The 12,718-nt window shown below is 44.0% G+C and overlaps 1 protein-coding gene across 1 annotated transcript in view; it reads left to right on the forward strand.

Annotated features, from left to right (window-relative positions):
• Positions 1 to 12,718, forward strand: part of LOC126249373 (relaxin receptor 2-like) — a 379,385-nt gene that overhangs the window by 187,531 nt on the left and 179,136 nt on the right. Inside the window, exon 6 of the mRNA XM_049951026.1 lies at positions 7,087 to 7,154. Coding sequence (XP_049806983.1) covers positions 7,087 to 7,154 — 68 coding nt within the window. The remainder of the gene's footprint in view (positions 1 to 7,086; positions 7,155 to 12,718) is intronic.

The raw sequence follows: 12,718 nt of genomic DNA on the forward strand, positions 1-12,718 counted from the left end.
CTGAGATGATAAACATTCGCGTATCCAAGATTGTAGTACACTTAATGCCAATTTGATGTTTGTTTATAAAGATTTTCGCTGCGTGTCAGTGCAGTAAAATCGTCACTAGTTTCTCGCCGCCTGAGATGGCATTGTGAGCTTTCAAATTGGGTTCTTGTGCGGCAAAGAACACCTGAAGATTTTATTGATATTTGTTGCTTACAGCCTTCATGGTACTGCAGTTTTATGGTCATCAGTGCATTTTCGCAGTAGTTGAAGAGAATTTCGGAAAATGATGGTGTGCAATGCGAGTAATGCTTTTAACTGTTCTGTCTACCAATACACTGAAGTAAACATATTTTACCTATTACTGCAATTGCAACTGGGTCCCGTGAAAACACAAGTAAGGTGATATGACACTTCATACGACTGGCTGTGAATAGTTTCACAAAAAAGGGGTCAATGTAGTTCTAAATATGAAGACCGGGAGTTCCATGGCGATGCCGTTTCAAGAGTAGGTGAAACTACGCTATGTTCTTTATCTCGACTGCTTGCTGGACATGAATACATTGCCGGGAAAAAATGCAACACCTTCAGGGACAATGTCAATTTATTGCCAAGTGAGGTGATAAGTAGTTCATAATACTAGGAGTATATGATAACAAATTGAGACCAAGTGAAACACACATGGCACAGTAAAGGGTGCCCAAATAGTCGAATCGATACACTCTGTATCCCCCTGTGGCAGCAACGCAAGCGTGTGTTCTCGCATGCGTACTATCAGAAAAGGTGCAGAATGGCATCCTGCGATACATTATACCAAGCATCCTGCGCCTTTTGTCGCAATTTGGCAATGGTTCTTGTAGGCTCTGGAGAACGAGTAAGTACCACGTCATCATGCCCCATAAGTGTTCAATTGCCGAGAGCACTGGTCATCTTGCTAACCACGGCATTTGTACATTGCGAAGAGCACGATGCGTAGCAACAGTCGTATATGGACGTGTAATGGCCTGCTGAAAAAGCACGTCACCTTCCCGTCGAAGAATGGAGGTAGCGCTAGAACAACAGCCTGTGCAATGTAGTATGCACTGATTACTTTACCCAGCAGAAATACCAAATTTTACAGCGAGTTGTAACCGATTACCTCCCACATCAAGGATCCTGGGATGGGACCCCTGTGTCGAAGGCGAATACACTCTGGAATATGCAGCTCATCATGTCCACGCCATACACGTGTACGCCCGTCACTCACATATAGTCAGAATCTACTCAAATCACCGAAGACAACAGAGTTCCATACCACTCTTCAGTCAACTCTTTCACTACACCAGAATAGCCAATCTTGGCGGTGTCCAGATGGCAGTGGTAGTCTGGCCAGGGGCATGTGTGATCTTAATCTTGCTGCAGGCGGATCACGATGGTCTACGATAAAACAGCAGGTGCAACATATGTCCTGATGTCTTCCTTGGATGATGTTCGGTCGTCCACCACTGCTCGCACAATGCATACATCTGGACATGCGTCTGTACTATGCGGACGTCCAGACCCTTGTCTACAGGCGAGTGAATGTTCCACAGAGCAGTGCTGAAAGCAGTGGCGCACCACCATTGCAATGTGCCCAACATGTGGAGCCATCCAGCTTACTGCAGCTCCACAATGCGACCCCATTCAAATACCTGCAGCTCAACAGGAGTATATCTACATCTAATGGTATGTGTCAGAGGGTACTTCTGTTACCACTAGCTCATCCCCCTTGCCCTATTCCATTCACGAATGGCGATTGGGAAAAATTATTGTAAGTAAGCCTCTATAAAGCCCACCCAGTTAGCCGTGCGGTCTGCTTTCCGGGCGGGGAGGCGTGCCGGTCCCCGTCCGGTGTGCTGGCTATTCTGTGGATGGTTTTTAAGGCGGTTTTCCGTCTGCCTCGGCGAATGCGGGCTGGTTACTCTTATTCCGCCTCAGTTACACTATGTCGACGATTGCTGCGCAAACACTTTCTCCACGTACGCGTACACCATAATTAGTCTCCCACGCACACATTGGGATTACTCGTCTGCGAGGGGGGGGGGGGGGGTCTACGGGGGGTCGAACCGCAAAATAAACCTGGGTTCAGTGGGGGGCGGCAGTAGGGGGAGTGGACTGCTGTAGCCTGTTGTGGTGTTGTGTACCACTGCGGGCCATGGCGGGGACGAAGCCCCTCCATCGTTTCTAGGTCTCCAGTTCCATGCAACACAATACAATACAAAGCCTCTGTAATGCCTCTAATATCTCTAATTTTCTTATCTTGGTCATTTCGAGAGATATATGTGGGAGGAAGGAAAATGTTTTCTGACTCTTCTCGGAAAATGCTCTCTACTAGAGTGTTGAGCATCTCGGTAACATTTTCGTGCCGACTAAAATATCCCGTGACGAAACGTGCCTATCTTCGTTGAATCTTCTGTCTCTTCTATTAGTCCTACCTCTTAAGGATCCCAGATTGATGAAAAATACTCAAGAAACGATCGAACAAGCGCTTTGTAATCGACTTCCGTCATGGATGAGTTGTATTGCGTTAAGATACTTCTTACGAATCTCTGGCCTTCCCTTTTCCTGCGATTTGTTTTATGTAGTCATTCCACTTAAGGTCACTCCTGGTAGTTACTCCTAAATACTTCACGGTAGATACTGTTTCCAATAATCTGTCACCAACAGTGTGGTTGTGCATTAGTGTATCAACTTGAGCGCCGTTGTATGCAGACAGCGCTGTGGATCTCATGGAGGAACAGGGCGAGCTGAGTTCTGCAACATCTCTGTTTGCGGAACCCACGTTGAATTTTATAGGGGAAATTTTCGTCCTCCAAAAAGTCACACTTCTTGAACATAAAACATATTCTATAATTCTATAACAGATTTACGTCAACGATATAGGCCTATAATTGTGTGCATTTTTGCCACGACCCTTCTTGAAAACGGAAATCAGCTGCGCTTTTTTCCATTCGCTAGGTACCCTTCTTTGTTCCAGCTATCTACGATAAACCGCTGCTAGAATGAGAGCAAGTTCTTTCGCGTAATCTTTGTATAATATTGTAGGTATCTCACCTGGTCCTGATGGCTTTCCACTACTAAGCGATTCTCGTTGCTTTTTTTTATTCTGCTATCGGTTACCTCAATACCTGTCATTTCGACAATCATACGATGATTGAAAGGAGGGACGGTGTTACGATCTTCCGCGGTGAAACAATTTCGGAAGACCGAATTGAGTATTTCGACCTTCCCTCTATTATTTTCAGTTTCTGTGCCAGTATGGTCATTGATTGAATGAATAGAGGATTTAGAACCGCTCACTGATTTTACGTCAGATCAAAACCTCTTAGCGTTTTTACGCAGATCGGTTGACAAAATTTTACGTTCAGAGTGATTGAACGCTTCACTCATTGCTTTCCTTATGCTCATTTTCGCTTTGTTCAACTTCCGTTTGTCATCTAGGTTTTCACTTCTTTTGAATCTGTGCTGAAGCTCTTTTTGTTTAGGCAGCAGTTTTCCAACACTGCTATTAAGCCACGGTGGGTCTATCCCATCCTTTATGATCTAGCTCGGAACATACTTGTGTAAGGCATGTGGAAAGATGTGTTTGAATTTTTCCCATTTGTGCACCATACGTTGGCCCTTAGCACCGAATATTTGATGCTGACTATTCAGAAACTCTGCAGTTTGTATCCTATCAATCTTTCTAAGCAAAATATTCTTCTATCTTTATTAACATTCCTTGTAAAACCCGTGGTCATAGTCGCTATCTCATCCTTTTGATCACTGATACTTTCCTGTACGTTAACTGATTCGATAAGTTCAGGTCTGTTTGTCGCTAGTGCTCTAACTATCTGCTCGAAGTAATTTTCGGACAAGACATTCAGAATAATATTGCACGAATTCCTGTCTCTGGCACCAGTTTTGATAGCACAAATTTATCAATCTATACCTGACAACTGAAGTCACCCTCTATTACAACAGCATGATAAGTTGACTGTCTATAAAGCCATATCATTACCATTTTTGACCGACGTTTGATGCTTAAGTTCATCCAGATTAATTCACATTCGGAATCCATGATAACCTCGCTAGATATTAACGAAATTTTTACTGCAACAAAGATGCCGCCACCGTTGGCAACTGCCCTATCCTTGCGATAAAAATTCCAATCTGAACCTAGGATTCTGTTGCTGTTCACTTCAGATTTCATCCAACTTTCTGTTCCTAATTCTGTCTGAGCATTATAATCTTCAATAAGCGATAATAATTCTAGGACCTCTCCTTGAATGCTCCTGCTGTTTTCTAATACCATAGTAATCTTTTCTGTATCCGATCTGTGAGGAAGAGCATTCTCTGAGATCATTGTGGCTGGTGTAACTTCGATTTTGGCAGACAATTCGTGTCTGATCCCAAGGCGGGGGGGGGGGGGGGGGCAGCGGGGGTTTCTCTAGCCTAAAAAACATCATGTGCGCCTCACACGTACTTCACTACGCTAGTAGCCGCTTCCTGTATGTAATGAATGCCTGACCTATTAAGGGAAACCCTACAACTCTTCACCCGGTGGCGCAGGTCGAGATATTCGTATCCGATACCGTAGTAGAGTCGTCTGAGCCTCTGGTTTACACTTTCCACTCTGCTCCAAACCAGAAGACCTCGATCCACCCTCGGTGCGATGCTGCAAACAGTCAGCTTAGCCTGCACCCCGCGTGCGATGCTAATTGCCTTCACCAGAACTACCATCCGCCGAAAGGAACCGAGGATAGCCTCAGAAGTCATGCGACAAGCGTCATTAGTGCGGGCATGTGCCACTATTTGCAGCCGGTTGCACTAAGTGCGCTCGATAGCCACCGACAGAGCCTTCTTCACGTCCAGGACGAGATCTCCCGGGAAGCATACCGAGTGAACACTGACATTCCCTCCCGCCCTGCATGCTGTTTCCCTGAAGGGCTCCATTACCCATTTAACGTTGGACCTCCCAATGAGTAGCATACCAGCCCTCTTCGCTTGTCTGGACTGGGCAGCAAAATCGGCCGCAGTGGCAGTCAGGTCACCAGGGGATTCCAACGGCACCAACGATGTCACGGGTCTTGTCACCGGCGCCCTGCTGTGGCCACAGCTTTGAGCAGCAGCCGAAAGACTGTCGACTGGAGCTAACGCAGCTGTTTACAGACAGAGGCCAATTCTCCTTGTGTCCGTTCACACCAAGCACCGCCCCTATCCTTATCATACTGTGTAAAGAAACCAATAAAATCTCAAAAATACAAACAAAACAGTGAGGAGTAACTGAAAAAGTGCAAACAGACCGCCGCAAAGGAGCAAATTACCCGACTGTGGCGCTACTGAGAGGAAAAGCTCAAGCTGCTACATAAAAACTAACTCACTAATCACAACTGCACAACACAGGTGGAGACATCTAACTCGTCGGTTCGGCATGATGGTGCCCTAAAATGAATGTTGCAAACGTTGTTCAACTCTATACTCAGCACAGTTACTGCCTGAAGAGTCAAAGCTGAGAGTGCGCAGACAGGCCTCCTGAGCGCTGTATGATCGCCGATGACCGTGACAAATGAATCACTAACATTACATCCCCTCAGTATGCTTGTATTATACCCTGGTGCCACTGAACACAGTCCTTTAGTCTGTTGCATTTTTTCCGGTAAAGTATGTTTCACTAATATATTCAGTTATGAGTAAATAGCGAACAGGTGCGCACAGCCAAATTTTCGTTCCGTGTATATGCTGCAAACTGACTTGTCCCACCTTATTCCAACAGGTTATGCCGTTGAACATTAGACAGCTACTTCTATATTCCATTTAACTCACATATTGTTTAGTCAGATTTGAAATGAGAACATTGTGGAAAGATATTTCCAACGACATGGCGCTGTAAAGTCCAACATGATTCTATCAGCTTTACACGCATGTACGTGATCCTTCCCTGCGAATTTTACTGCTGTAAGTCGGATGCAGATTTTTCCACTTTGTAACAAGGGAAACGTTTTGTTGCGTTATGAATAACGCGCCACAGCAGTTCAAGCAGAAGAGAGCAGCAAATGAGAATTCTGTTTCGGCCTACCTTTTATGTGCGGACATAAGCTACAAAAATATAATTGCAGTGAATGCAAGCTGCGCTCATCTACCCAGTGACTCTGGACAAAGGTACACTTCTCCACGAGATAGTGGAGAATCTTAAAAACAATCTCTTTCACCTATTATTACCTTTTTTAATAGAGACGATTGCCTGTGGCAACACAACAAACAACTGACTCATTTTTTTTCTAATTTTAATTATTTGGTTTATTAAAGCACTTCCCATTGCCTTACAATGAGACTGCTTTCTTTCTTAGATTTGTCATTGTCCCGAAATGTAAATTATGACGGCAAAACGGTATAAATGAATTAAAATGTCGTATTTTGCACTATTTTCTGATTAATTGATGTGCGAGTATTATATCGAAAGTAAAGATATAAATCACGCTAAATACTTGTCAAACCCTACATTTTTGTGTTAACTTCAGGTATGTCTATAACATATCTTCAGTTACTTTCCCTGTCGAACATCAGAGTCTTCTGCAGAGACATTTCAACGTAACAACTCCTTCAACTTTGGAAACGAGAGGCAGTTTTTTGGTGCGAGATCTTTGCTGTCCGGTGGACGCACCAACATTACTCTACCGAAGGAACGCAACAGTTACGTGCTGCCAATACGGCTTTTGTACTGTCACAAAATAAAAATTACTTTTTTTATCGTGTCCTCGACACAAAAATTCAACGAGGAGTCAGCCTTCTCTTTCTAAAAAATATTTAGCATGATTCTTCAGTACCAAGTCGCACATTACTATATTTTGTTTCAACTCTGTAATTTTCAACTAATTTTTCGAGTAAAAATTATATCTGGAGAATTGTAACACATCATACAAACAATAGAGCAACGGTCTCCCGACCGCCTGTGAAAAACGTAATTTCATTCAGCCGTTATATTTTAGCTTTTACTTTGTGTACAACCCCCGTATATATATCCATTATATAGGCATTTGAGAATTATAGATATATTTTATGTAAGTGATAATTAGTTTAATGTTTGTTCTGCTTGCGTTTCAGGTATTTCAAGACGTTCAATTACTGTACATATGCTCCGACTGTCCCAAAATGCAAGCCCAGTACTGACGGTAAGTTTTGATACCTTGCTTGTGTTTAGGTCTGGCATTCTGAACGTAACTTGCTTTTTCGCTACACCTGGTATTCTAGTGGTCCGATTTCAGTGTAAGACACCTATGAGAATCTTCATGGTAGAGGTCCTACAACGCAAGCTACTGGCTAAGTCACAGCTGATAGTCCATAAATACGGAGGAAACATTGTTGTAAATGTCCCAGTATGAAATTGCTATATGCACAGCATCAGGTATGTTTCTTAAAACGTTTGTCTGTGAACGGCAGAGACAATGTGATAATAATTCTCAACAAAACACAAAAATTTAACGGCCAGGATGCTGGAAACACATGTTATAGCTGTTGTCCATTGGTGACACAGAACACTAGGTGTACGACATAAACTAAAGGTATTGCGTTTAGCTATTGCGTGTCCTGTAGCGTGTACCCTGCTGTCGAGCACCCAAAATCCAAATAACGTTATATATCATACTAGGAAATAGATACACTTATTCATCTGCAATCATTAAGTTACTGCTAATTTTCCAAACTTTCAACTGCACAATGCTTTCGTTTTACATATTACAGAGTCACCCACAATATTCTAATTTTAGTTTGTATCTGTGAAACCTGTTAAACAGTGTAACATAAGTAACATCACCGTGATCCCATTAGAATAGCTTTCTTGATTGTCAGTTAACTCTAACAAACATTTACAGCGCTTTAAGTGCATCTTGTACTTAACAGCGAGAATCAACCGGACAGCCACTTAGAAGCAATGACGTCAAAGATATCCTAGGTAATCGCTTACACAGCTGGATAAAACAAGCATTTACTAAATCAGACTGGGCTAGAGAATGCATTTCAAGAGAAAACTTACAATAGCAGGAAATAAAGCAGCCAAGAAACATGGCACCACAAGAGATGCACAAGAAGAAAACTAATATCATGCAGAATCTCCTTCATAGTGGGCACCACAGCCATACATTGTTTTCAATGAAGGTGATATTTATCCGCTTAGTCTGTGTTTATTAACATCTCTTCTTAGTTATGCAACTATTTTCTGCTTTAAAAAGCTAGTTTTTGAGTGTTTATCTAGAAATGCGTGCTACACACATGAAAATGGAGGCGAATTCACTTGATGTACTACTGTCAGTGTTGTCGGGCCTGTTGATCCAGTGGAAACCGAGAGGTGGTGGTATCGAACGTTGGTCGGACAACGGAAATTTTCAGTCTGCCTTTGATCTAGTCTTCACATTACAACGATGTGAGGAGTCTTGAGGAACGACATGCAGTTCGGATTCCACTTTAAACTGTAGATACCTAAGATAGATTAGAGACATCTAGGAAACTGAAGTGTAGTACAATTTAATGGCATGCACCAGGCCATTGATCCAGACGAAATTATTGTTACATTCACTGCTGGTTAGCAAATCATCCGTCCGTCGTGGTTGCATAGGTACTGGGTCAACATCATTGTCGCCCTTAAGGACGAAATAAATAAAGTAACATAACATGTTAACAACTAGGTGGAAATACAAGAAAGTGCTGATGCATGTTGCCAGGTCTCCTGGTCGTGCACAAAGAGCTGAACGTCACACGGTGTGAGATTAGCGTGACTAAGGCGTCAAATGGGGCTGTCCCTACAACACGATTCGGTTGAAGGAACGGGAATAGAAAGGATATGCCAATCAACGAGCAGTTTCTGTGCACTGTGGCGGTGTTCTGAATTACAAAATGGCCTGAAGGCGACATCTGACTTCAGACGGGCAAGAGTCATCGGGAAACTGAAAGAAGGACGAAGTGTGACGAGTGTAACCCAGGAGTTTGGTATTGCTCACACCGTTGTTTCACATGCGCGGGGAGCGTTGCGACCCACAGGCACTGTTGCCCGAAGCGGTGAAGGTCGTCGACCGTGGGAAACTACAGTAGCAGATGACTGATACATGGTGCAACAGGTCAGAAGGGACCCACGGCAAACAGCTGGTATAGTTGCAACCACATTTAACAGGACTGCAAGGCACACAGTGTCACGCTCCACAGTGACACGGCGACTGCATGGGACTGGTCTTTTCGTCCGACGACCAGTACGCTGAGATCCGTCGACACTCGCACATCGAAGGCACCGTGTACGATGGTGTCAAGAACATACGGACTGTATCAAATATGAGTGGGATCACGTGCTCTTCTAGGATGAGGGCAGATTCAGGCTGAGTAGTGATTCTCGTACCCTCTTATGGGGAGAGGTGGAAACACGTAAAGCACCCAAGAACGCTGTCGAGAATGATGACTTAGGTGACCCAGGAGCTGTGGTTTAGGGAGACATAATGTTGCGTGGGCGTACTGACCTCCAACTTTTTAAACACAGCATATTCTCGGTCAACGTTAGTGTGACACTGTTTTCCGTCACACTGTGCGTCTTTTCAGCGGTGCATTCTGCTCTGACATCGTTTCCATGGATGACAATGCGCAGCCGCATCGAACAGCGCATGTGGAGGGGTTGTTTGAACGAGAGGATATTCGACGAATGGACTGGCCTGACCGTTCCCCCTACTCAAATCGCGCCGAGCACGTGTGGGAGGCGCTGGAGAGACGTATTGCAGCACGTCCACAGACAACAATGACCATCATGCAGTTGTCAACCGCGCTGGTGGAGGGATAGAATTCCCAATCACAAGAACTCACTACCAATCTTGTGGCCAGCATTGGAGCACATTGCAGAGCATGCACTGTCGTCCGTGGTGTTCACACAATATAGATATTAAGAACCATGTCCCGCCATTTGTAATATCCAGTGGACCATCATAAATCGGGTGACTTCAGTGTCATTACTGTCTTTTAATAAAAGTGTTATTTATATTCGTCCATTGAGAATTTCTTTCAGTTATTACACTGTAGCAATTCTTTCTATATATGGCCCAAGTTTCATCGAGCTATGTTAATTGACAGTGACACATCATGCGAAAGCTACTTTCGTTGTTAAGTTTTTGAAATCAGTGTATATCTTTAACTGCATAAGTAAATCAACTCAGATATTGTGACGACACTGGTCTGTCACATGTCGCTAAGCGACAGTATGTACACTGACGGAAAAAAGAATTGCAACTCCAAGGAGTTGTGCGACATAAACGAAAGCTGGTAGACGTGTTTCTACATCTGAAAGATGATGTTTGTTCAGGTTTCTCGCCAGTCGCATGAGAGTGGTGCTAGTAGCGCCACTATGGGAATACAAATCAAATTTGCGCTAAATACACGCTGTAACGGTCGTGAGCGTTAGTTATCTTTGTGATTGGACGTGGAGACATGGTTTTAGTCAAGAATGCCTTTAAGGAGACAAAAACATCGTTACCAACACCTCACTGAGATTGCAGAAAGACTTGACGGAAATGTAGCCACTGTACATGACTGCTGGTAGCGGTGGCAACGAGAATGTATGGTCGCAAGAAGACCGGGCTCCGAACAGCCACTTGGCACGACCGAGAGGGAAGACCATCGTGTTCGGCGTTTGGCTCGGCGCATCGTACTGCACCTGCAGCAGCAATTCGAGCAGCAGATAGCATCACGGGGACACAACTATCCGTTACAAATCGGTTACTCAAAGAACAGCTCCGCGTCAGATGTCCTGCAGCATGCATTCCACTGATTCCAAACTACCGCTATTTGCGAATTCAGTGGTATCAAGCGAGGGTTCGTTGGAGGGCTGAGTGGAGGTCTGTTCTGTTTTCTGAAGAAAGCTGGTTCTCCCTTGGTGCCAGTGATGGCCGTGTGTTAGTGAGAAGAAGAACAGTTGAGGACCTGCAACTAATCTGTAGGTGTGCTACGCATAGTGACCTACACCTGGAGTTAAGATCAGGGGTATGATTTCGTATGACAGCAGGAGCACTCCATGGTTATCCCACGCATCCTGCCTGAAAATTTGTACGTCAGTGTGATAATTCGACCTGTTGTGCTCCCATTCATGAACATCATTCCAGGGGGTGTTCTCCAGCAGGATAACATACCGCTGTTGTTGCCCACCATGCTATACAGAGTGTCGACATGTTGCCTTGGCCTGCTCGCTCACCAGATCTGTCTCCTATCCAGCACATAAGGGACATCATTGGACGACAATTCCAGCGTCATCCACAACCAGCATTAATCGTCTCTGTATTGACCGACCAAGTGTTAAAGGCATGGAACTCCATCCCATAAATTGGCATCCAGCACCTGTAGAACACAATGCATGCACGTTTACATGGTTTCATTCAACAATCTGGCGGTTACGCCGGTTATTATTGTACTGGCATTTCACATTTGCAACGGCTTGTCTCGCGCCTATATTAACCAGTGATCTTGCAATGTTAATCACTTAAATAGACATTAGACAACTGTATTCCCGAAATTTCGTTAATCTACGTTGATAATTTTTGATCTTACGATTTTTTTCTGACAGCGTATAATCACTTTATGTTGTATTCTCATACACTTCCTGAATAGAAAAGCAGGACCTGTGTATTCTGGCGTAGTAGCTCGTGTTTTCCTCAGTTCGTGGAATGTGGCTTGGTGCTGCACCTGCAAGTCTTTGGCAGTAGGTTGACAATGGCGGAATTTCGAAAGGTTTCCCAACAGAAGTTCTCATGGGCAGCAGTCGCGTTAATAAGCCGCTCTGAGTGTCTCTTAAGCCAGAGTGCTACAAAAGCGCCTTTTGAACCTGTGCTAGCCACGAGAGGTCCGAGATTCGAACAAAGCCCGCAGGTGGTCCAGAAGATGGGAGCAGGAAAGCAGGACCACCGCTATGTTCCTTTTAACAGCGTGGAAAGCGAGGTGCCAATCATAAGGCGAGGTTCAGTATTCTGCCAACTTCAGTTTGTGTAACAAAGAATACAACATATGCTGCATGGAAAAATTCTGAAGGTTGTCAGTGCGCCAGACCTTGCAATTTCCTTATGTCGTACGTAATTCTTAGAAGTATGAGTGAGACAGTCTGGTCGGAGTTGGATTGGGTGTAGAGTTGTCGATTCCTGGGCAAGCACACGGCGGCTGCTTGTGTCTCGTTCGTTGGAGAGTTGCTGTTCGGTGCACGGCTGCAGCTTGGCTTGCCTTTGGCGATTTTCGTGTAAGTGTCACGTCTATCTTTTGCGCTTGGTTTTGCACTGCGTAGCTCACAATTTGCGAGTCTGTTTTGCAACTTGTGGCTGAAGTTTATCGTTATTTCTTTAATATACCGGGATTCAGAGGTTATGCTATCCGATATACACGCATTTTATAAGTTCCCTAGACTTTGAAAAGTGATCTGCCTATCAACCTACAGTCTTCCAGGGAACATTAAGGTACATTCGGCACAGATGCAGTTTTTGTTATTTGAATATTACCACATTTGTGATCCAGAGAAACCTAGAAATTGTTAGCTTATTGCTATTTACGTTTTTGATGAAAGCAATTATGAATCAGTTCTACTTGAACTTAAATCATTGCAACTGAGACCAAATGAATTAATACATTTGAAAATAATATTTCTCACTCCATCATTTCCTCCCACATTATTCTAATGAAGCAACCCTTAAAAAACTATCGTCAGTGGAGTGTAGCTCACAGAATTTCAGCC

The sequence above is a fragment of the Schistocerca nitens genome, chromosome 3 (assembly GCF_023898315.1).
Source record: "Schistocerca nitens isolate TAMUIC-IGC-003100 chromosome 3, iqSchNite1.1, whole genome shotgun sequence".
In the NCBI taxonomy this organism is placed as follows: domain Eukaryota; kingdom Metazoa; phylum Arthropoda; class Insecta; order Orthoptera; family Acrididae; genus Schistocerca; species Schistocerca nitens.